Source organism: Saimiri boliviensis, chromosome 7, assembly GCF_048565385.1.
Source record: "Saimiri boliviensis isolate mSaiBol1 chromosome 7, mSaiBol1.pri, whole genome shotgun sequence".
Lineage (NCBI taxonomy): Eukaryota > Metazoa > Chordata > Mammalia > Primates > Cebidae > Saimiri > Saimiri boliviensis.
The window spans coordinates 22,310,620-22,334,435 of record NC_133455.1 but is presented as its reverse complement, the minus strand read 5'-3'; the positions used below and the strand labels follow the sequence as shown (position 1 = coordinate 22,334,435).

General features: G+C 50.5%; 2 protein-coding genes across 4 annotated transcripts in view; one reads left to right on the top strand and one right to left on the bottom strand.

Annotated features, from left to right (window-relative positions):
* The window catches only part of CCDC63 (coiled-coil domain containing 63), a 48,184-nt gene extending 37,696 nt beyond the window's left edge, over nt 1-10,488 (top strand). For all 3 annotated transcript variants that reach the window (XM_010342877.3, XM_003932247.2, XM_074401956.1), the window contains 3 exons: nt 2,483-2,675; nt 7,296-7,499; nt 10,286-10,488. In XM_010342877.3, coding sequence (XP_010341179.1) covers nt 2,483-2,675; nt 7,296-7,499; nt 10,286-10,431 — 543 coding nt within the window. In that variant the 3' untranslated portion in view covers nt 10,432-10,488. The remainder of the gene's footprint in view (nt 1-2,482; nt 2,676-7,295; nt 7,500-10,285) is intronic.
* A 3,999-nt stretch (nt 10,489-14,487) lies between these two features.
* Nucleotides 14,488-22,339, bottom strand: MYL2 (myosin light chain 2). The gene is made up of 7 exons (XM_003932248.3): nt 22,234-22,339; nt 20,863-20,949; nt 18,634-18,709; nt 17,108-17,212; nt 16,133-16,211; nt 15,987-16,035; nt 14,488-14,818 (listed from the first exon to the last, which is right to left on the bottom strand). Exons 1-7 carry the CDS (start codon nt 22,234-22,236, stop codon nt 14,720-14,722), a joined length of 498 nt encoding a protein of 165 aa, XP_003932297.1. The 5' UTR covers nt 22,237-22,339; the 3' UTR covers nt 14,488-14,719.
* Between the last annotated feature and the right edge of the window lie 1,477 nt (nt 22,340-23,816).

Sequence of the window (23,816 nt, the reverse complement as noted above, 5' to 3'; positions counted from 1 at the left end):
CTGCAAAATGGAGGTGTGAATAGGGCCGACCCCTTGTGATCATTCTTCAGGATGGTGTATGCAGAGTTCACCTGTGGGAGTCCGGCCGGTTCATCCAGGGTCCAGTTCACCTTTGCAAGCTGAGATCTCCGAGGGCGAGGCAGGAATCAGCTGAAGGAAGTACCCTAGAATGGAGATCCTCATTCCAGCCATGTGTCAGAATCACCTGGGAGGCTTTAACCAAAACTCCCAGATGCCCAGGCTGCGCCCCAGGCCAATTAAGACTGAATCTCTGAGGGTGGGGTTGAGCAGCAAATGGTTTTAAATTTCTCAGGTGATACCAGTGTGAAGCCAAGATTGAGATTCAACAGGCTGGCGGAGGTTCTCAGACTTTACCATGCACCAGGACCGCCCGGAGGCTGGCTAAAACCCAGGTGGCCTGGCTCACCCCCAGGGCTTTTGATTGAGTAGGCCTGAGGTGGGGCCCAAGAATACGCATTTCTAACAAGTTCCTAGGTGATGCTGACGCTGCTTGTCCTGGGACCACACTTCGAGAAGTAGTGTGCGAGGGCAATGTGTTTTAAACTGCGAATGGTGAACTCGGTTTATTGGATGGTAGCCAGCATTTTAAAATAGTGAGAACAGAACAGAAGCGAAAATATGAGAACACATGATAAGAATATTGGTTTGAGGCTGGGTGTGAACGTCGAGAGGCTGAGGCAGAAGGATCATTTGGGCCCAGGAGTTCGGGACCAGCTTGGGCAACATAGTGAGACCTGTCTCTAATTTTGTTTTTTGAAAAAAGAATATTGATTTGAACTGGGCATGGTGGCTCATGCCTGTAATCCTAGCACTTTGGGAGGCTGAAGTGGGAGGATTGCTTGAGCCCCTTGAGCCCAGGAGTTCAAGACCAGTCTGGGCATACAGCAAGATCTCACCCCTACAAATTTTAAAAAAAGATACTTACCTGGGTAAGTATGATTATATTATATTACCTGGGTAAGTATTATTATATTACCTGGGTGTTACATGCTTATAGTCCCAGCTGCTCCAGAGGCTGAGGCAGGAGGATTGCCTGAATCCAGGAGTTGAAGGCTGCCGTGGGCAAGGATTACACCGTTCCGCTCCAGCCTGGGTGACAGAGCAACACCCCAACTGTATCTTTTTAAAAAAGAATATTGATTTGTGAAACTTCTAAATTCATTTGATTCGATAATATAGATAAATTTACATACACAACACAGGTATGTATGTTTGTATGCATTGGCTGCAATGTGTTTCTTCCTGTGGACCACTTTTTCTTGTTTTTTTGTTTTTGAGATGGAGTCTCACTCTGTCACTCAGGCTGGAGTGCAGCGGCTCCATCTTGGCTCACTGCAACTTCCACCTCCCGGAACTGATTCTCCTGTCTCAGCCTCCCCATTAGCTGGGATTACAGGCACGTACCACCATGCCCAGATAATTTTTGTATTTTTAGTATAGACCAGGTTTCGCCACGTTGGCCAGGATGGTCTCAAACTTCTGGCCTCAGGTGGACCACCATGTTTAAAAAAACAAGTCAACTTGCTGGACGAGGTGGCTCATGCCTATAATCCCAGCACGTTGGGAGGCCAAAGTAGGAGGGAGGATTGCTGGAGTCCAGGAGTTTGAGACCAGTCTGGGCAACATGGCAAAACCCTGTCTCTAAAAAAATATAAAAATTAGCTGGGCATGGTGGCAGGTGCTTGTAGTCCTAGCTACTCTGGAGGCTGAGGTGGGAGAATTGCTCGAGCCCAAGAAGTTGAGGCTGCAGTGAGCAGAGATTGGACCACTGCACTCCAGCCTGGAGCCTAGGTAACAGAGTGAGACTCTGTCTCAAAACAAATAATAAACAAAAATAAGAAAGAAAAAAATGTATATATAGTAAGCCGGGCATGGTGGCTCACGCCTGTAATCTCAGTGCTTTGGGAGGCCAACATGGACAGATCACTTGAGGTCAGGAGTTCAAGACCAGCTTGTGCCTCTACTAAAAATACAAAAATACAAAAAAAGAAAAAAAAAAAAAAAAAAAAGCCAGGCACGGTGGCACCTGCTTGTAATCTCAGCTACTTGAGAGGCTGAGGCATGAGAATTGCTTGAACCTGGGAGTCAGAGCCTGCAGTGGGCTGAGATTGTGCCAGTGTACTCCAGCCTGGGCGACAGAGTGAGACTCTGTCTCAAAAAAAAAAAAAAATTGTAATCCTGTACACATGTAGACAGCCATACACACATGTAAGGGAAGCAAAACTTATATCAAACAATATTTACCCTTCAACCCCCAATGTACACTAGTATTTTCTCTTTCCTTCTTTTCTTTGCTATTCTATTTCACTTCTTCAAAATTCGATGGAAGCCCACTTAACTGATCTCACGCCCCCTCAGAGGTTTGAAAGCCGGCGGTTTGGGGCCCTGACTCCAGAAAGTGGCAAACACCCTGTCCACTGAAAATCCTCCTGAGCGGGCGGGAATTGGGGTCTGCCACCAGGATAAACTGAAGAAGACCACGGAGGAGGCAGATATGTATGAGAGCAAGTACAGGGAGGTCAGCAAGACCTTGGAGCTACTCAAGAACTCGGTGGAGAAACTGTTCAAGAAGATAAACTGTGATGCCACCGAGATCCGGGTGCAGTTAGGGGAGACGGGGGAAGTCACCAACACCAACCTTCCGCAGTATTTTGGTGAGTCAAGCTGGGGCCCACTGGACTCTTAGGAGCCATTTCCAGAACTTTCTGTAACTGGGCATGAGGACTTGCTCTTATGCAGTAGTGAGCTTGGTGGCAAAGTGTGTGGGCACTAAAGCCAGCCTGCCTGGTTTCGAATCCTGGTCTACCCTTAATAGCTCTGGAGCCGTGAGCAAGTTTCTTTTTTTGTTTTTGTTTTTGTTTGTTTGTTTCTTTTGAGATGGGGTCTTGCTCTGTTGCCCAGGCTGGAGGGCAGTGGTGCAAACACGGCTCACTGCACTCACAACCTCCCAGGCTCAGGCAATCCTCCCACCTCAGTCTCCTAAGTAGCTGGGACTACAGGCAGGCGCTGCCATGCCCGGCTAAAGTTTTGTGTTTTTTGTAGAGACAGGGTCTTGTCACATTGCCCAGGCTGGTCTCAAACTCCTGAGCTCAAGTGTTTCACCCTCCTTGGCCTCCCAAAGTGCTGGGATTACAGGTATGAGCCACCGCGCCTGGCCAGGGAAGGTTCCTGAACCTCTCTCTGCTTCAGATTTTTGGTCTACAAAAATGGGTATCTTTTAATGCCTTCAGTTTTTTTAAAAAAATTTGGTGTAAACTCAGTATTTACCTCATAGACTGTTGGGAGACTTAAATACATGTGTAGTTATTAGAGAAAAAAATGATATGATCATCTCAATAAATGCAGAAGAAGCGTTTGATAAAATTCAGCATCCGTTCATGATTATAAAAAAGAAAACGCTCAGCAAACTAGAACTAGAAGGAAACGTTCTTAACTTGATGAAAGACATGCACAAAAATCCACCCAAAACTAGGCCAGGCATGGTGGCTCATGTCTGTAATCCCAGCACTTTGAAAGGCCTGGAAGGCCAAGGCGAGCAGATCACTCGCGGTCAGGAGTTCGGGACCAGCCTGGCCAACATGGTAAAACCCCGTCTCTACTGAAAATCCAAAAATGGCAGTGCGTGCCTGTAGTCCCAGCTTGGGAGGCTGAGGCAGGAGGATTCCCTGAACCCAGGAAGTCGAGGTTGTAGTCAGTCAAGATGGCACCACTGCACTCCAGCCTGGGTGACAGATTAAGGCTCCATGTCAAGCAAACAAACAAACAAAAAAACACTGAAACTGTAGCGAACCTCATCCTTCATGGTGGGAAGTGGAATGTTCTTCTCCTAAGATCAGGGACAAGGCAGGGCTGTCCTTGCTGTCACCATGCCTATTCAATGGGTACTGCAGGCCGGAGCCGACGCAATAAAGCACACAAAAGAAAGAAAAGGCCCACAGATGAGAAAGGCAGGGATGGAGTGCTCGGGGCAGCGCCCGCGCAGAGCCAATCTAGTAACAATCATGTGCGCGTCTAGCCATTGGCCCTAAGCTCAGAGTGGACAGGGAGGGACAGGCTTGCACGGATCCTAACAATTTGGAATGAATGGCTTTCACTGCTTCTAGAATTAAACCTCAGATTCTTTTTTTTTTTTTTTTTTTTGGAGATGGAGTCTTACTCTGTCACCAGGCTGGAGTACATAGGTGTGATCTCAGCTCACTGAAACCTCTGTCTCCCTGGTTAAATAATTCTCCTGCTTCAGCCTCCCAAGTCATTGGGACCACAGGCCTGCACCACCACGCCCAGCTAATTTTTGTCATTTTAGCAGAGACGGGGTTTCACCATGTTGGCCAGGATGGTCTCGAGCTCTCGACCTCGTGAACTGCCCGCCTAGGCCTCCCTAAGTGCTGGGATTCCAGGTGTGAGCTGCCACACCCAGCCACCACATTTTCTTATTATCCGTTCAGGTGAATCACTCTCATCAGTTAATAGTGTTGGGAACCTTCCTGAAATCCAGGTTCCCGGATGCCAGCCCAAGCCTGACCTAGTCAGCAAGGCTTTCAGCGAAGAGCCTCAACCTGCTGTGTTGACGTTTTTTCTGTACCCCGCCTATCGGGTTCTTCTAGCCTGGCCCTGGTGACATTTCTCGTCTCCGCTTGTCCTGCTCTGTCCCTGGCTCGCCGCCTGTAGCCACACTGTTCTCTCGATCCTTCCAAGCTCCCCCACTGCTGCTCCTGCATCTTGTTCCCACCTTGGGACCTTGGCACGGGCTGTTCCTGGAAAGCCTGCCCCACGCCCGGTTCCTTCTAGTTCTCAGTTGTCAGTGTCATTGTCCTCCCTGCACTGGAGCTGCCCCATCCCACCTGTCTGAAGCTGCCCCATCCCACCCGTCTGAAGCTGCCCCATCCCACCCGTCTGAAGCTGCCCCATCCCACCCGTCTGAAGCTACCCCATCCCACATTGCGCACCACTCTCTTTCCCTCTCACGGCAGTCCTAGTACTTAGCATTCACCCAATTTGTCTCCATGGAAAGGTCACTTTCAATGTCTGAATCTATGTGGTTCCTGGGATCTGAGAGCAAGTTTTGGATGTTAGTTATTTTATTTATTATTTTATTATTGACAGAGTCTTACTCTGTTGCTCAGGCTGGAGTGTAGTGGCACAATCTCAGTTCACTGCAACCTCTGCCTCAGGGATTCAAGTGATTTCCCTGCCTTAGCCTCCCAAGTAGCTGGGATTATAAGCACCCAACACCACACCTGGCTAATTTTTGTATTATTACTTTTTAAGAAAGAGTATCACTCTGTCATCCAGGCTGGAGTGCAGTGGCACCTTCTTGGGTCTCTGCAACCTCCACCTCCTGAGTTCAAGTGATTCTCCTGTCTCAGCCTCCCGAGTAGCTGGGACTAGAGGCCAGCACAACCACACCCATCTAATTTTGTATTTTCGGTAGAGACAGGGTTTCACCACGTTGGCCAGGCTGGTCTTGAACTCCTGACCTCAGGTGATCCACCTGCCTCAGTCTCCCAAAGTGCTGGGATTATATGTGTGAGCCACCGCACCTGGCCTAATGTTTGTATTATTAGTAGAGACATGGTTTCACCATGTTGGTCAGGCTGGTCTCAAACTCCTGATCTCAAGTGATCCACCTGCCTCGGCCTCCCAAAGTGCTGGGATTACAGGCGTGAACCACTGTGCCCTGCCTGGATGCTAATATTTTTGATCCCTGATTTTCAGATATAGCAGCAGTCTGGATAGTGTGAGATTTATTCAAAAAACATATCCAAATCCAGCAGTTACGGAACAGATAATGAACACTGGATGGCAAGGGCTGCCTCTAGCGGTCTGTTCAGTTGTTGAACGTGGCTTTCTCGCTGTCCCTCCAGACACACAGAAGCTCTGGTAGGGCAAGGGCTGTGTTTGTGTTGCCAGAGTTTAGTTTTTCCTCCATTGCATCCTTAGCGTCTAGCACGGTGCATGGTGTGGTAGGCCTCACGTAATCATTTGTGAATGAATGAATGAATGAATGAATGACTCTTATGACTGCAGGGGGCTACAGAGCTACAGTGCAAGGGGATGTCCCCTGAATGAGGCAGGTCAGGGAAGCATTTCTGCAGGTGGCAAGGATTTGAGTTTTAAAACACCTCTAGGGGGTTATTCAGGGAAATGTGTAGGGAAAAGCATTCTGGCAGAAGGAACAGCATGAGCAAAGGCATGGAGACTTGAAATAGATAGCACTGGGGTAAGCTAGGAGTTTAAGGTGCGGCTCCCAATTTTTAGTGTAACCTGGTATTTCTCAACCTTCTTTTCATTATCATCCTGCTAAGGAGACTCTCTAGACATACTTTGCCTAATTGCCCTCCTTATAAATATAATATTTTAATATGACTGAGATGCTGTATGTCTGCTTATGTCCCATGTGTATCTGTGTTGTATACATTAAGGAGTCAGAGGCCAGGTGCAATGGCTAACACCTGTAATTCCAGCACTTTGGGCGGCCGACACAGGAGGATTGCTTGAGCCAGGAGTTCAAGACCAGCCGGACCCAGTGTCTACAAAAGCAGCACAGTAATTAGTGGGGCCTGGTGTCATGCGCCTTTGGTCGCAGCTACTCAGGAGGCTGAAGCAGGAGAATGGCTTGAACCTGGGAGTGTGAGCTTGCAGTGAGCCGAGATCGCGCCATTGCACTCCAGCCTGGGTGACAGAGCCAGACCCTGTCTCAAAAAAAAAAAAAAAAAAAAAAAAAAAATTTAAGGCCGGGCGCGGTGGCTCAAGCCTATAATCCCAGCACTTTGGGAGGCTGAGACGGGTGGATCACGAGGTCAAGAGATTGAGACCATCCTGGTCAACATGGTGAAACCCCATCTCTACTAAAAAAAAATACAAAAATTAGCTGGGCGTGGTGGCACGTGCCTGTAATCCCAGCTACTCAGGAGGCTGAGGCAGGAGAATTGCTTGAACCCAGGAGGCGGAGGTTGCGGTGAGCCGAGATCGCGCCATTGCACTCCAGCCTGGGTAACAAGAGCGAAACTCCGTCTCAAAAATAAACAATTTTAAAAAGGTAGTCAGAATTCTTTTCCTCTCAAGAAGCGAACTTCAGCCCTAAGGGTGAGGAGTGCTGCTGTCCTGTTGAGAACACCGGGTGTCATCCCAGCGAAAGCCTGTCCTTGTCAGAGCCCAGACCCCGCACCCTGTACCTCCTGCTCCCCCCCGCCCTCTGCAGCGGGGGCGCCGCCCCAGTGCCCCCGGGCCCAGGTCCCTCGGCAGCCAGCTTGGTCCTGCTTCTTGTTCTGCAGCCATCATTGAAAAGAAGACCAACGAGCTGCTGCTGTCGGAGACCTACAGGCGCATCCTGGAAGTGGAAGGGGCAGAGACCGAGGTCCCGCCACCCTTCGTTAACCCCTTCTGGGGCGGCTCCGCCCTCCTCAAGCCCCCAGAACCCATCAAAGCCATCCCCCCGGTGCTGGGGGCCGACCCCTTCAGCGACAGGTTGGAAGATGGTGAGTTCTCTCTCTCCCGATCTGTGCAGGTTGCCAGGAAGCCTGTGCCTTCGGCTCTGGGGAGGCTGTGTCCAGGTACCCAAGAGGGTCTGCAGTGTCGAGCCTCAGTTTCCCTTCTTTATGAGCCCTTGTGGCCCACCAGCTCCCTTGAGTGCCATCTTGGCTGTGGCCACTTGATGTCATTTGCTTGGGGACTTTTCTCTATGACGCTAGGGTGACACAGATCTTGACGTTTAGTTATTTTGGATATTTTTAAAAGTCACAACTACCTTTTGATCATTTAAAATGAACCTTAACATATCAAACGTTTACAAATTGGCACGTTGTGGATAGACAGGGTTTCCAGACTCCATGTCTCATGCTCACCCTATCTGTGCCCTTGAGTCTCACTCAGCCCATCACCTCCCTTTCCCTGACCCATTGTGCCCCCGAGGCCCCATTCTCGGCCCCTCCCCATTTTTGTCCCCTGACCCTACGACAGAAGCAGCTTCAACGTGGTCCATGCCAGAAGCCAGACTCTCAGCCGTGGCTCTTCCCACACCGGCCCATTGATCCTCCTTCAGTCCCAGGGAAGAAACTCACTCATCCTCTCATGTGGGGAGCCGGGCCCTCACTCTGAAGGCGGGAATCAAATTGGCCTCATCGTTTTAGGGAGCAGTCTGGCCATGTATATGGGAACCGATCCTTCCAGAAGCACTTATTCAAGGGTCGAAGATGAAAGGTGGAGGAGTGGAGGCTGCTCATTGCAGCCCCAAACCAGAAACAAGTATAACGCTCATCCCTTAGAGACGGCTGAAATCAGGCGCGGCTCATCCACACACGCAGGGCAATTCTGGGCAGACCCCAAAAGAAGGCACGGGGCCAGTATGAAAGCACTGGGAAGATGCCCTGGATATTAAGACGAAAAGGGAAACACAGTCGGTTGCACGACAGCTGTCTGGGCCTCCTGAGAAGTACCGTATGGTATAATCCCTTCTTTCTAAAAGCATTCTCCACATATGCACGAAATACACAGGCACACACACGTGTGTGTGTGTACATATATATGTATGTGTGTGTGTGTATGTATATACGGTGTGTGTATATATGTGTATGTACACACAGACACACACACACACACACACACTTTTTTTGTGTGTGCCAGTTCTCAGCCAGGGGTGATTTCCCCTTTATGGGACATTTAACAATATCTGAAGATATTTTTGGTTGTCACAACTGAAAGTGATGGTGTTGCTGTCATCTAGTGGCCGAGGATGCTGCTAGAAATCTCACAACGCACAGGACAGCACTTTACAACCCTGATATGTAATAAGATATATGTAAAATGACAGAGAGGGAGGGAGGGAGAGGGAGGGAGGAAGGAAGGCAGGCTCAGAGGCAGGAGGAGGAGGAGGGGGAAGGGGAGGGGGAGGAGGAGGGGGAGGAGGGGGAGGAGGAGGAAGGGGAGGGGGAGGAGGAGGAGGGGGAAGAGGGAGGGAGGGGCAATGAGAGAAAGGGAAGGAGGAAGGAGGAAGGTTTTTAGATTATGCATAAAAAGCCAGAGGTGTATAAGCCGCCTATTACAGTGGATAATTCTGGACGGTGGTTTGCAGAGAACTTTGCATTTCTAAGTTAAACAATTCTGTATTGTTTGAAATTTTCTCTTACAGTGACCTTGCATGACTTTAGTAATTAGAGAAATAAAATCTTTTTTTTTTTTTTTTTTTGAGACAGAGTCTCGCTCTTAGCCAGGCTGGAGTGTAGTGGCACAATCTCTGCTCACCGCAACCTCCGCCTCTGGGGTTGAAGTGATTCTCCTGCCTCAGCCTCCGGAGTAGTTGGGACTACAGGCACCCACCACCATGCCCAGCCAATTTTTGTATTTTTAGTAGAGACAGGGTTTCACCATGTTGGCCAGGATGGTCTCCATCTCTTGATCTTGTGATCTGCCCACCTCAGCCTCCCAGTGCTGGGATTACAGGCGTGAACCACCGTGCCCGGCTAAAAAATCAATTTTTTAAAAGCTGCCCCATTTCTCTGAGCAGCATTTTAAGTGTGCCAAGGATGGAGGGTGAGACCCCCAACAAGCACACGTGCACACACATGCACGCAGGCGCACACACATGCACAGAGATCCTGTGTGTTTCAGCTGAGGAGACTGAAACGTAGCAGGAGTGGAAGCTAGGTCCGATGCCACCCATCTTAGCACAACTTCCAGAGCCCTTTCAGTTCCTAAACGGCTGGGGGGAGCAGTGGGCAGAGCTGCTGGTAAAGCTGTCCTCACAAGGTCAGAAATGCACGGATACCGTCTTCACATCTATACAGGGGAATGTCGGTGAACTTTCGGGAGATTGCAGGGACTACAGGTGTGAATTAGAAGAGAAGCCCCTTCTGGGTAATTAATTAGGAAAAGGTTCCCCTTCTGGCATATACAGCTCTGCAATCAAGTGGGGGCCGGATGTCAGCCCATCCATCTACTCCTCTCCTCTAGGTGTCTTTGTGCAGTGCACTTCCTGAACAAGTGCACTTGGTGGCTCTGCCTCCTTCACATTAAACCAAGCATTCTTCACATCCTTGTTTGGGAGAAAACTAGCCATTGTCTGGGCAGCCCCAAGATATATATTTCCGTTCATTCTCCCCCTCCTTGAAACCTGAGAATTTCTGTGCTCCACTCCCCGGTGTTACGGAGGGACACCAAACCGGGCTTGGCCATCCCTGCCTTGGGCAGAGAGAGAGACTCGCTGGGAAGGAAGCCCCAGCCCTGGGTTTGATTTCCCAGCGCCTCACACAAATCTGCTCTTGTGCAGTGGAACAGCCCCTGGACCACAGCAGCCTTCGGCAGCTGGTGCTCGACAATTACATCCTGAAGGAGAATCGGATGAAGGAGTCGCGCGGAGACAGCCTGCCGGAGAAGGCGGACGAGCTCAGGGCCAGGAAGAGGGTGACCCTGTGAGGCGCAGGGGCCGGGCTGCCTGCACCATAACCGAAAGAATAAACGTTGTGTTCTGTAGCCTTGTACCTGTCACACACGTTACTAAGGGCTTTGGGTGCTGGGGCCGCCTGTGGGCTGGGGCGGAGGAGCGAGAAGTAAAAGCGGGACCAGGAGGAGGGAACCTTGCGAGGCCATCACAGCCCCTGGGAACCTCTGAGCTGGAGGCCAGCACGGGCCACCCCAGCCATGCAGACACAGATGCAGATGTGGTCCACCAGATGGAGCAGGGACTAGCCTCGGGGCAGGGCCCCGCTGGAGCCAAACTGTGCGTCCTGAGCCCCCGCTGGCCACCCGGGGCGCGACCAACACTCGCAAACAGGAAGTGGGAGCTGGAGGTGCCCTGGATCTGCCTGTGTGTGTGTGTGTGTGTGTGTGTGTGTGTGTGTGTGTGTCTGTTTCTGGGTGTCTGCGTCTCTGTGTGTTTGTATCTGTGTCTGTGTGTCTGTATCTCTTTGTGTATCTGAGTGTGTCTCTGTGTGTCCATATATGTGTGTACCTATATGTGTCTCAGCATATCTGTGTGCGTCTCTGTATGTCTCCATGTCTCTGTCTCTGCGTGTCTGTACTTGTGTGTGTCTCTGTATATCTGTGTGTCCCTTTGTGTCTCTGCGTGTGTGTATCTGTGTGCGTCTCTGTATGTCTCTGTCTCTGTGTGTCTCTGAGTGTCTGCACTTGTGTCTCTGTGTGTCCCTGTCTGTGCCTTTGCTTGTCTGTATCTGCATGTGTCTCTGTGCATGTCTGTGTCTCTCTGTGTCTCTGTGCGTCGGTATCTGAGTGTGTCTCTATATCTCTGTGTGCATCTCTGTATGTCGCTGTGTCTCTGTCCCTGTGTCTCTGCATGTCTGTATATGTGTGTGTCTGTATATGTGTGTGTCTGTATGTCTCTGTGTCTCTGTCCCTGTGTGTCTCTGCGTGTCTCTCTGTGTGTCTCTGTATCTCTGTGTGCATCTCTGTCTCAGTCTCTATGTCTCTGTATGTCTCTGCATGTCTGTATCTGTGTCTGTATCATGTGTCTGCATGTCTGTATCATGTGTCTCTGTCACTGTGTCTCTGTCCCTGTGTGTCTCTTCATGTCTGTATCTGTGTGTCTGTATGTCTCTGTGTCTCTGTCCCTGCATGTCTCTGCATGTCTGTATCTCCGTGTGTCTCGGTATCTCTGTGTGCGTCTCTGTCTCTGTCTTTGTCTGTGTCCCTATGTGTCTCTGTGTGTCTGTATGTGTGTGCATCTCTGTATCTCTGTGCGTCTCTGCATGTCTCTGTCTCTGTGTGTATCTGTCATGGGTGGGCGTGTCACTGTGGAGCTGGGTCCAGAGTGTCTTGCCCAGAACCACGCATGACCCTGGAGTGTCCTGAGTCCCGCCTGCTCCGTGTGGGACTGCATCTCTGACTACAGGAGCCGTATACGAGGCTCTCCGCCTGGGCCGACTCTGGAGTGCAGGGAGGCTGTGAGCCGGCAGGGGCGTCACAGGGTGTGGAGCATCCTGGGTTGTGGGGGTGGGGCCGTGACTCCCCGGGTCCCTGCCCACGCAGCCTGCTGTGAAAGTGCCCCGGGTCTCTGCAGCCAGGGGATGGTTTCATTTGTCCTGTTGATGGCTCAACCCTGAGCTCCTCCCACGGGCGGCACTGTTTCACTGCGAGCCTTGAGGACTGGCTCCGGCTGTGGCTCCTCCGACCTCCTGGGCCTTTGCCATGACCCCAGCTCCACTCCCTCGCCCAATTGCAGCTTGTTCCCATCATGTCATTGACTTGGGTTGTGTCCTGGGTTCTTGGGATTCTCTCTTTTGTTTTTTTAGACCAAGTTTCATTCTTGTCACCCAGGCTGAAGTGCAGTGGCGCCATCTCAGCTCACTGCAACCTTCACCTCCCCGGTTTAAGCGATTCTCCTCCCTCAGCCTCCTGAGTAGCTGGAATTACAGGCCCCACAAGCCTGTCTCTAATAAAAATATAAATTAGACAGGCGTCTGTAAATTAGACACCTGTCTAATTTATATTTTTATTAGAGACAGGCTTTCTTCATGTTGGTCAGGCTGGTCTCGAACTCCTGACCTCAGCTAATCTGCTTGCCTCAGCCTCCCAAAGTGCTGGGATTACAGGTGTGAGCTACTGCGCCTGGCCGGACTCTCTCTTTTTTTTGAGACGAAGTTTGGCTCTGTTGCTCAGGCTTGAGTGATCTCAGCTCAGTGAGTGGCGCGATCTCGGCTCACTGCAGCCTTGCCTCCTGGATTCATGTGATTCTCCTGCCTCAGCCTACTGAGTAGCTGGGATTACAGGTGCCTGCCACCACGCCTGGTTAATGTTCGTAGTTTTAGTAGAGACCGGGTTTTGCTGTGTTGGCCAGGCTGGTCTCAAACCCCTGACCTCAAGCAATCCACCCAACTCGGCCTCCCAAAGTGCTGGGAGGGTTCTTGGGATTCTCTTGAGAACCTGAAGTGCCTGAAGTCCACTCCCTGCTTGTGCTCAGGTTTTCCTCCAGGGAATCTCCCTCCCGTTTCCAGGCTGTGTGGCTCAGCAGGGCTCTGATCTCAGCTGCCCCAGCACAGGCTGATCAGTTGAGCCAGGCCTGTCCACCTGAGCACTGCCCCTGCCAGTCCACTGTGATAGGCTCAGGGGTGTCAGGTGCCCTGGAGGGATCCTATGAGGCCCTGTTCTGATGTTTGTGTGGAGCTGGGAGAGAGGAGTGTGCCCTTCTAGGATCGCTGAGTGGCTGGAAAAGGGGCAGGAGCTACTCTTAACTATTTTGCCACTGCCAAGAGCGGAGCAACGTGACAGAAAACAGAGGCCTCCCGAGCCTCCGAGGGCACTGCCTGGGCTCCTGGATGCAACTGTGCCTGAAGCCCCTGGACTTAGTGATTTGAACCTATTTCTTTTTTTCTTTTCTTTTTTTTTTTTTTGAGACGGAGTTTCGCTCTTGTTACCTAGGCTGGAGTGCAATGGCGCGATCTCGGCTCACCACAACCTCCGCCTCCTGGGTTCAGGCAATTCTCCTCCCTCAGCCTCCTGAGTAGCTGGGATTACAGGCACGCACAACCATGCCCAGCTAATTTTTGTATTTTTAGTAGAGACGGGGTTTCACCTTGTTGACCAGGATGGTCTCGATCTCTCGACTTCGTGTTCCACCCGCCTCAGCCTCCCAAAGTGCTGGGATTACAGGCTTGAGCCACCGCGCCCGGCAATCTTTTTTTCTTTTCTAAGAGACAGAGTCTCACTCTGCCACCCAGGCTGGAGTGCAGTTCACTGCAGCCTTGACCTTCTGGGCTCAGGCGATCCTCCCACCTCAACCTCCTGGGTAGCTGGGACCACACGTACACACCACCATGCCTGGCTATTTATTTTTTTGTAGAGATTGGCTCTCACTATGATGGTCTAGGCTGGTCTCAAATTTTGGGGCTCAAGTGATCCTCCTGCCTCAGCTTCTCAAAGTGCTGGCATCACAGGTGGGAGCCACCACACCTGGCCCTGTTTGTTTCTTACATTGAGACTCTTGCAGCCATAATAGGCCTGAACGCTCCAACCATGAGGGTGGGCATCAAGCAAGGGTCGGTTCACATCCAGGCCCGGGCCCCAGATGGGGCCAGAAATCAGTACCACTCCCCGTGTTTGCTGGGGAAGAAGTACAGACGGCTTCTACTTTATCTGAAACTAGAAATCACCCTCTTAGGATTAGCAGGCGTGATTGCTATTGAATGACCTATGTTCCTACCACGTGTCAGGCTGCTTCCTGCTTGTCACTGTGACTTACAGGAGAAGCATTCTGATGGCATCCCAAGGGAAGGATGTCATGGAACCAAGGCCCTCTAAATGCTTGAGCTCTTTGGAACAGAGGGCTGTGGTTGTCAAGTTAACATTCTAGTAAAAAACGTGGCCCTTGATAGAAACAGTCCTGAGTGGCTGCAAAGGTCTATCTTAAATAAAGAGTCACCAAGATTCACTAATAACGACTTCAAGGCCATCACTAGCTCCTCTGCCTTTGTCTTCCTTACTCAAGGCAGTGTCTGTCGGGGGAATGTCATGACCAAATACACGACCTCCTGTTTATTGGAACACGGTCTCTGGATGGATTTCCATCTGCAGGATATGTGGCCGTGAGGTAGCTGTAGCCACCCAGGCTGCAAAGAAGATGGAGGTGGATAAACGGGGCAGCCACACAGCTAACAGACCAGGGTGGGGACAGAGGCGGTACTCGTGGGAGAGAGAGGGGGGCAGGAACCATCTGCAAAGAGGAGCCCAGGGCGCAGTAGACGGTACCCTCCTAGTCCTTCTCTTCTCCGTGGGTGATGATATGCACCAGGTTCTTGTAGTCCAAGTTGCCAGTCACGTCAGGAGGGAAGGCGGCGAACATCTGGTCAATCTGCAACGAACCAGCAAGATGTGCTGACATCGAGGGGAGGGGAGGCAAGGTGGAGGGGTGGGGGGGCTGCGGGCCGGGCCTGAGTGGAACCGACAGTTGTGGGGCAGGGGGTGGGAACCCGGACCACTCAGAACGTCCTCTGGGAAACGACTTCCCCAGCTCCTTCAGGGCCCCCTGGCACAAGGCCATGCCCTTTCTGGGGCAGCCCACAGCCGGCGGATCGGGTTGGTGTGAGGGGTATAAAGGCGCGGCCATCTCCCCGGACTTGGGACTTCTAGGGAGAGCTGCGGAACGAGCTCCCTCCCCGGGGAGCCAGCGGCGCAGGTCTTTGGGCCTGAATCTTGGCCCAACTTCTTCCTCCATGCAGTTTTCCTTCCTTGCTCTTCCCTGTTCTTCCTTCCTTGACCCCAAGGGCCCTCCCAAGTAAACATCGTGCAGAGCTGTCCCTGGAAACGCAGCCTTCCCCCCGGGATGAAGCAGCTCCAGGGGCTGGGCCGGTTATACAAGGGAGCAGGATGGGGCGATCGTTTCATGCTCGAGGCAGGTCTCTGCATCGTGAGGAAGGCAGAATCTGCAGTCACGCAGACCTATGTTTGAAGCCAGGCCCTGGCATGCACTATGAGTGTAGTTATTTTATTTTATTTTCGAGATGGAGTATTGCTCTGCTACCTAGACTACAGCAGATGGAGTGCGCTGGCTCGATCTCGGCTCACTGCAACCTCTGCCTCCCGCGTTCAAGCAATTCTCGAGTCCCAGCCTCCCGAGCGGCTGGGAGTATGGGCGTCCGCCACCATGCCCAGCTAATTTTTGTATTTTTAGTAGAGGCAGGGTTTCATCATCTTGGCCAGGCTGCTCTCAACTCCTGGCCTCAAGTGATCTGCTTGCCTCGACCTCCCCAAATGCTGGGATTACAGGCGTGATTGCTGTTATTTTAGACAAGTGACTTGACTTCCCTGGGTCTCAGTTTGCCCATCTGTAAAATGACAGTTATGCTAGTCCCTGCCTCCTAGAGGGGCACAGAATGGAATGAGGCCAGGGCTCCGAAGATGATATCTGGTTCTCTGTCAGTGTGGGGTCAGGGGTGCTTTGGGCAAGAGGGGGAGATGGAGCCCCCTGGAGGTTGAACCCAGGAGCTGGGGTGCAGGGAGTGCTCAGAGGACCCCATTACCTCCTCCTTGGAAAACCTCTCCGCCTGCGTGGTCAGCATGTCCCGAACGCTGCAGAGAAAGAAAAGCAGGTGTTGGTGTCAGGTGTGTGTGTGTAGGCGGGCGGGGACAAGCGGGGAACCCCCTCCTCCCCACAGACCCCACTCACTAATCAGCCTTTAGCACCCCTTTGCCTTCAGGGTCAAACACTTTGAATGCGTTGAGAATGGTTTCCTCAGGGTCCGCTCCTGAAATGGAACATAGGGCTTACATGTACTGGGGGTGGCTGGGAACCAGTGGCACCCCAGGCAGCAGGACCCAAGTCTCCCCAGAAATGAAGGGGCCAGAGCAAGACTGCTTTGCATGGAGGGAAAAGACCCTGCTTTCATTTGGTCGGCGAGCCTCTGTGTATGGAAAGAGAGGGCTGAGAACCCAAGGTCAAACATGATCTAGATTTGAAAGTCTGGGAATCGAATCTTAACTCACGCCTTTGCTAGATGTGTGGCCTCAGACAAGTGACTTTCTGTCTCTGAGTCTCAGTTTCCCATCTGTAAACTGGAGATAAGAATAGAGCTTACCTCCTAGTTGCTATTAAGGAGGATAATGCATATAAAGTGGCTAGCATGAGGTTTGACTTAGGTAAGTCCTGGAGCTCTGTTTTTTTTTGTTTGTTTGTTTTATTTTTTTGTTTATTTTGAGACAGAGTCTCACTTTTACGCAGGCTGGAGTGCAGTGGCACAATCTCAGCTCACTGCAACCTCCGATTCCCGGGTTCAAGTGATTCTCCTGCCTCAGCCTCCTGAGTACCTGGGACTACAGGTGCATACTACCATACCCAGCTAATTTTTTTGTGTTTTTAGTGGAGATGAGGTTTCACCATGTTGACCAGGCTGGTCTCAAACTCCTGACCTCAAGTGATCTGCCCATCTCAGCCTCTGAAAGTGCTGGGATTACAAGCATCAGCCACTGCACCCAGCCAAGTTGCTGTTTTTATTATTTTTTTCCAGTGGTGCTTTATCTCTTTGAAAGCTAACCATCTTCTGCCAGCCCCTCTGAAGACACACAGACAGACAGACAGACAGACAGACAGACAGACAGACAGACACACACACACACACACACACACACACACACACAACCTTACCCTTAAGTTTCTCCCCGAACATTGTGAGGAACACAGTAAAGTTAATTGGACCCGGGGCCTCCTTGATCATTTCATCAATTTCTTCATTTTTCACGTTCACACGCCCTAGGGTAGGAAACACACACTCAGGTTCTCCAAACTGGGGGAGAAAGAGCCATCGTGACACTGCCACTGGCTCCTGGGATTCCACTGCAAGAAATCTGGTCTAGAAATAATCAGAGATGGGTTGGGTGGAAGCAAAGATCTTATGTGAGAAGATGTTCTTGACAGTGTTATTTATAAGAACCAAATGACTGGAAACAACCTGACGTGGGAAGGGGTTCATTATTTTTTTTTCTTGCAGATAGGATCTAGCTCTGTCTCCCAGGCTGGAGTACAGTGGTGCAATCTCAGCTCACTGTAACCTCCGCCTCCCGGGTTCAAGCGATTCTTGTGCCTCAGCCTCCCAAGTAGCTGGGATTGCAGGTGCATGCCAGCACGCCCAGCTAATTTTTGTGCACATATATATGTCTATATATATATTGGAGAGACATGGTTCTGCCATGTTGCCCAGGCAGGTCTCAAACTCCTGCGCTCAAGTGATCCTCTGACCTCGGCCTCCCAAAGTGCTGGGATTATAGGTGTGAGCCACCACGCCTAGCCAGTTCGTTATACTTAAAATAGTGTCTTCAGAACCTGGAACATTTGATGTAGATATTTTCATTTTTCACTTAAATAGGAAAGGCTCATGTTGTAAATTAGCCCTTCACAGATGGAGGCAGGAGAGACAGATCAGGATGACCTGAGGGAACTTTTTCAAGTTAAACCTGCTGTAACCTCCAGCTTTGGAGAAGATTTACCTGCTCCAGTCCTGCCACAAGCCTCCCTTTGTGCGAATAAGAAAAATCTGTCACTTTTTAAGCCAATGAATGTTTTAAGTATAAAAAGCTACACTCACTCCAAATGCGAAGAGTTCCCTGTAGAATTGTGCAGTGCATGGTTGTGTGTGGTTGCCCTGAGTTCTAAGGTCAGGAGCAAGCGGTGGTGGTGGGTAGCAGATTGGACATGCATATTTTGAAGAAACTCCATGTACTCATGTTCACACTGTTGAGACGATACATTTTAGAAGAAGAATTCAAAATAGAATGATTCTAATAATTAAAAACACTAAAACCCAAACCAAACAGACATGTCTAGAGAGATTTAGAGAAAAGAAACTGAAACATTCACAGTGGAATACGACCTTCTGGGTGACGTCGCTTTCTCCTTCGGACTTTTCTGCATTTTCCCCATTTTCTGCTATGAGCTGGCATTACATTCAAAATCACACAAAAAAGTTATTTCAAGAGAAAAAAGGTATGTGAAGCCACTCAAAGACGCAACACTCCTTTCCCATCCCCCGAAATTGGTCTTAAAGGTCAGTTGCGGTGGAGCTGTTTCTTTGGGAATTACACCATCTTGACCTTTTCTGATGGTCCCACTTCCTGCCCCTCATGGATGAGGGATAAAGAGACCCTCCTGCAGGAATGGGGGGGTGGGTGACATACCAAGGGCAGCAAAGGTGTCTCTCAGATCGTTCTTGTCGATGAAGCCATCCCTGTTCTGGTCCATGATGGTGAAGGCCTGGGGAAGGGAAGTGATTGGCAGCTCAGCCTGGGAGAAACTGGCAGAGCTGCCCAGGAGGTTGGGCCAAGGACTTGGCAGGAGCAGGATTCTGGGATCTTCAAAGATCCTCGTAGGACCTCAAATCAAAAGTCAACAACTAATCCAATAGTTTCTTCAAAATGGAATGCCTCGTATGGCCCAGCCGTTCTGCTGCTAGATACATAGGCAAGAGAATTGAAAGCAGGTCCACATAACAGCCTGTATACAAGCCGGGCGCGGTGGCTCACGTCTGTAACCCCAGCACTGTGGGAGGCTGAGGCAGGTGGATCACTTGAGGCCAGGAGTTCAAGACCAGCCTGGCCAACATGGAGAAACCCCGAGTCTACTAAAAGTACAAAAATTAGCCAGGTGTGGTGGGACATGCCTGTAATCCCAGCTACTCAGGAGGCTGAGGGAGGAAAATCGCTTGAACCTGGGAGGTGGAGGTTGCAGTGAGCTGAGAATGCACCACTGCACTCCAGCCTGGGCAATGGAGCGAGACTCTGTCTCAAAGACAAACAAACAAACAAAACCAAATGAGGAATCATGGCTATGTTTTTTGAGTTCTTAGCATCCCCTGCCCATGGCCCGGCAGCTAATTCTGGAGGTTGGGGCAGAGTGAGGGAAAGAGGCGAGTGTAGCTTTCCCCCTGGAAAGTGACTATCTCAAGTTCAGATATGACACTTGTCTCAGGAATTTCTCTTTCCCTATGGGACACGGCATTCCTGCGGTCTGAATGTTAGGGAGGACAAAGGTACTACAGTTCATGTCCTGTTTGGAAGCCCCAAGTGGTTTCCTGTTTGATATAAAGCACACTGGAGTAGGGCGCGGTGGCGCACGCCTGTAATCCCAGCACTTCGGGAGGTCAAGTCAGGAGAACTGCTTGAGCCCAGGAGTTTGAGACCAGCCTGGGCAAACAGGGAGACCCCACCCTTACAAAAATCACAAAAAATTAGCTGGGTGTGGTGGTGTGCATCTGTGGTCCGAGCTACTCAGGAGGCTGAGGTGGGAGGATTAATTGCATCTGGGAGATTGAGGCTGCAGTGAGCCGTGATTGTGCCACCGCACTCCAGCCTGGGTGACAGAGTGAGACCCTGTCACAGAAAAAGAAAAAAAGAAGCAGACTGATTTCTTTAGCATCATTTTAGCACAGTTCCCTCTGGAGAGCCAGGTGGGAGGGTGGATGAGTCAGTGTGAGGCCTCACGACTGCCTGAGATGAATTCAGAGCCTGTCCTTTCAAGCTCGTGTGCAGTTTGGTCTAACTGGTACTTGGGTTCTTTGTAGAAGTTCCGTTGCCATCGAATGCGATGGGGTTTCAAACGGGGCTAGTGGTTAATAATCAAAGACTGCAAAATTTAAAACCCTGAAGATACTGCTTTTCATCCCTCAGACTGGCAAAAAAAAAAAAATTGTGACTATTAACACGCAACGTTGATGGAACTGAGGGGAAAGGCGCTCTCCTCCCGAGGCTGCTGGGCATAGGAGTGAGTGCTGTGGTTTCGGAGGCCGTGCGGACCGGCGGTTCTGCCTGGTTTTCGTTCTTTGGTTGTTGTTGTTTTACGCTCCTCTGAGGCCGCAGTTCTGCTTTTAGGAATTTACCCCCGAAGAAATAACCAGATACAAGCAAAGAGGTGTTGCTTATAATAGTAAAGCGTTATAAACAAATGCCACATTTAACCATAGGAAATGGTTTAAATACACGATAGGAAATGTTAATGGTGAATTTCTCAAAGAAAAAAATGCAGGGAGTAATCAGCGGGCATGGACGATGATAACTTTGTTTAATAAATATATACGTAGGTCACAAAAATGCCTTGAAGGGCATATACTAAAATGCGAACTGATTATCTCTTGGCAATAGAATTGTAGGTAATTTTTATTTCCTTTTTTGTGCTTTTCTGAAAAATTTTCTGACATTTTTCAACAAGGAATATATTTTACTTTGATATTCAGTGAAGTTATTAAAAATAGTTTCTTTTAAAAATTTACACATCCATTTAGGCCGAATTTGGGATTGTTTGGAGGATAGAAGCAGCGAATCAAAGGCCCTTGCTGGGAATCTGGAACAAAAAAGTGTTCCCTCTCACAGTGGGTTTTCCATCCAGGCGGATGATTCAACAGCGGCACCCACCTCCTTGAATTCCTGGATTTGGGTCTGTTCGAACATGGAGAACACGTTGGAGTTACCCTCGACTCTCTTCTTTGCTTTCTTAGGTGCCTGGGGGAAAAAAGCATCGATTAAGAGAGTGAGGGGCTGGGAGTCAGAAAACGAGGTCAGGCCCTTCTCTGGGTGAGTGCCAGCTGCTCATCTGTGAAATGGGGGTACAGCGCCCACACTCAGGTCTCAAAATGGTGATACTGGAGGGAGCAAAGGACATGACATGAAGTTTCTCCAGAGTCCCCAGTCCCAGTGGATCGCAAGCGTCTGTGCATCTTGCAGTGGCTCCTTCGCCAACCAGAAGGCACAGGTTTGTCCCTGGGGATTGAGGCTGCACCTGCAGATCAACCCTGCAGGATCCAGCCGCTTTTGTTCCGATGCATTTCACAAAAAGCTCAGTAATGTACAGAAGCAGAATTGATCGGAGGGAAGGAAAAAGTCAGGCTCACTAAGCCATGATGAATGCCAAGATGAAATGACAGTTCTTCAGGGTGTTAAAACCCAGCTGCGCCCCACACCCCACAATTTTCCCTTGATCCAAATGGCAGCAAAACCTCCTCTCTGAATTCTCTGTCCCTGCACCAAGTCAACAAGGCAGAGAAGAGCGAGATCACCTTTCTTCCCCACCCCATTTCTCTCTGACTTTAAATAACAGCAAATGCTTCAACACTGTGCATACGCATTATTTCATTCTCATAACCGCTCTGTCAAGGGGACACTATTATTATCATCCCCATTTGACAGGGGAGACAACTGAGACTGAGAGAGGTTGGGTCACTTGCCCAAGATCACACAGCCATACACACACAAAAGGCAGAGCTGGAGTTGAACTTGGGCATTCTGACTCCGGCGGTCCTGCCCCTAACCACTCTCCCTCCTGTGCTAACCCCGATTTGGAGGCTGCCCATTTCAGGAGGGAGACACCTAACCCAACAGCACAGAAAGAAAGGTTTTAAATTTGCAAGTTCAAAAAGTGAAAACACAAACATTCTTTTTCCCAGCTGCCTGAACAAGAGAAAAGAATTACAATTTGATCCTTAAAAGCGTTCAATCCCATTTTGCAAGCCCTGAGAGTTATTGATTCCTCGAGAGGTCAGTAGACAAGGCATAAAAAAGCCAACTCTCTTATTTTGTGTTTGTGAGTCCCCAGGAGCTGCTGTTATTTGTGGCCTATCGGGGCATTGATTGGGGTTCCTCTGTGCGTGCTGCCCACGGGGCTTTTTCCAGGAGGGGCTGGAGGCTTTGAGAGCTGCCTTCCTCTCCCTCTGCTGTAGTCCCTCGCTTACAGTGGCTTCCGCTCCTCGCCCACCTGGCATCACCACCTCCTGGAACCCTCGTACTCACCATGGTGGAAGGGACCCAGCACTGCCTCCCGAGAAGAATTCCACACTCCGCCCAGCCCTCCACAGCCCGGGAACAATAAATACTTCCTCCCCGTGTTTAAAAATAACCCCATGACCGCTTTTGGCAGTCATAGGTGAGGCGGACACCACCTAAGGCCCCCCCACCCCATGCCGTTCTTCTGAAGTAAGGGTGGCTCACTTGCCACTGGGTGACACGTGAGCCCCCAAAAAGGCATTCAAGGTTAAAGAGGCAGTAGCTGGGTCATGGTCACAGGGAGAGACGTGCGTGCGCTCGGCAGTGCTGGGGCTGGGGACACTTGTGCTTGTCAATTTTGAGAAAGAAAGTGTCGGGGCAGGAGCCTGCTAAAACGCTCGTTTTATTGGCCTGGGTCTGGCCTCAGGGCCTTTGCACCTGTGTGCCCTCTACCTGGAATGCCATTCTGTCTATCATCACACGGCTCCTCCCTTCACCACCTTCACTGCATCTCTGCTCAGACGCCACCTTTGGAGTGAAGCCCCTCTGGCCACACTATTTAAAATAACCATGGAGGCTGGCTCTGTGGCTCATGCCTGAAATCCCAGCACTGTGGGAGGCCAAGGCGGGAGGATTGTTTGAGCCCAGAAGTTTGGGACCAGCCTGGGCAACATAGGGAAAATAGGGAGACACCTGTCTCTGCTTTAAAAAAAAAAAAAAATTAGCTGTGAATGGTGATGCATGCCTATAGTCCCAGCCATTCAGGAGGCTGGGACAGGAGGATCACTTGGGCCTGGGAGGTTGAGGCTGTAGTGAGCCATGATCACGACACTGCACTCCAGCCTGGGTGACAGAGCAAGACCCTGCCTCAAAACAAACAAACAAAATAGCCCTGCCCCCCATCTCCCTTCTCGGCTTTGTTCCTCTGCGCAGCGTGAGAAGGTGCCTCACTCTGCAGCGTACTGACTCGTTTCGTTCAGTGGCCGTGGAGTGTCAGCTCAGAGGCCGGGGATCGCGTTAGTTTCTTTCACCACCTACCGTCTCCCCGGCTCCCAGATCGTGATGCACACAGCAGCAGCTCCAAAAGGAGTTATCTATTGACTGAAGAAATGACAAATCTCACTGAGTGCTGGCACCTGCCAGACACCATGTGCTCATGGCTCCCGCTCATAATTTTCCAACCACCCTGGAGGGTGAGGACCACTTCATCATCCATGCCCCCATTTTACAGATGAGGAGACAAAAGCTCAGAGAGGTGAAGTGAGCTGCCCAGAGTCACACGGTGATGGAGCTGGGCGTGGACCCCTCTGGAGGCCCGTTTGTCTCCAGAGTCCGGGCTCTTTAAGGGCCTTGAAAACTGCAGCTGCTCTCAGAATTCGAGGTGTTATTATATAATACTCTTAATCAAGACAGCTTTCCAGCTGGGTGCGGTGGCTCATGCCTGTAATCCCAGCACTTTGGGAGGCTGAGGTGGGTGGATCACCTGAGGTCAGGAGTTCAAGACCAGCTTGGCCAACATGATGAAACTCATCTCTACTAAAAATAAAAAATTAGCCTGGCGTGGTGGTGCGGTCCTGCAGTCCCAGCTACTCCTGAGGCTGAGGCAGGAG

Bases quoted from the DNA above. Each gene is read 5' to 3' on its own strand.
- MYL2 (XM_003932248.3), bottom strand. The intron at 18,710-20,862 runs GTGGGTGCCGCT...TCCCTTCCCCAG, and splicing joins AAATCCAGGAATTCAAGGAG to GCCTTCACCATCATGGACCA. The intron at 16,036-16,132 runs GTGAGTGGGGTC...CTTTCTCTGCAG, and splicing joins GGGGTGCTAAAGGCTGATTA to CGTTCGGGACATGCTGACCA.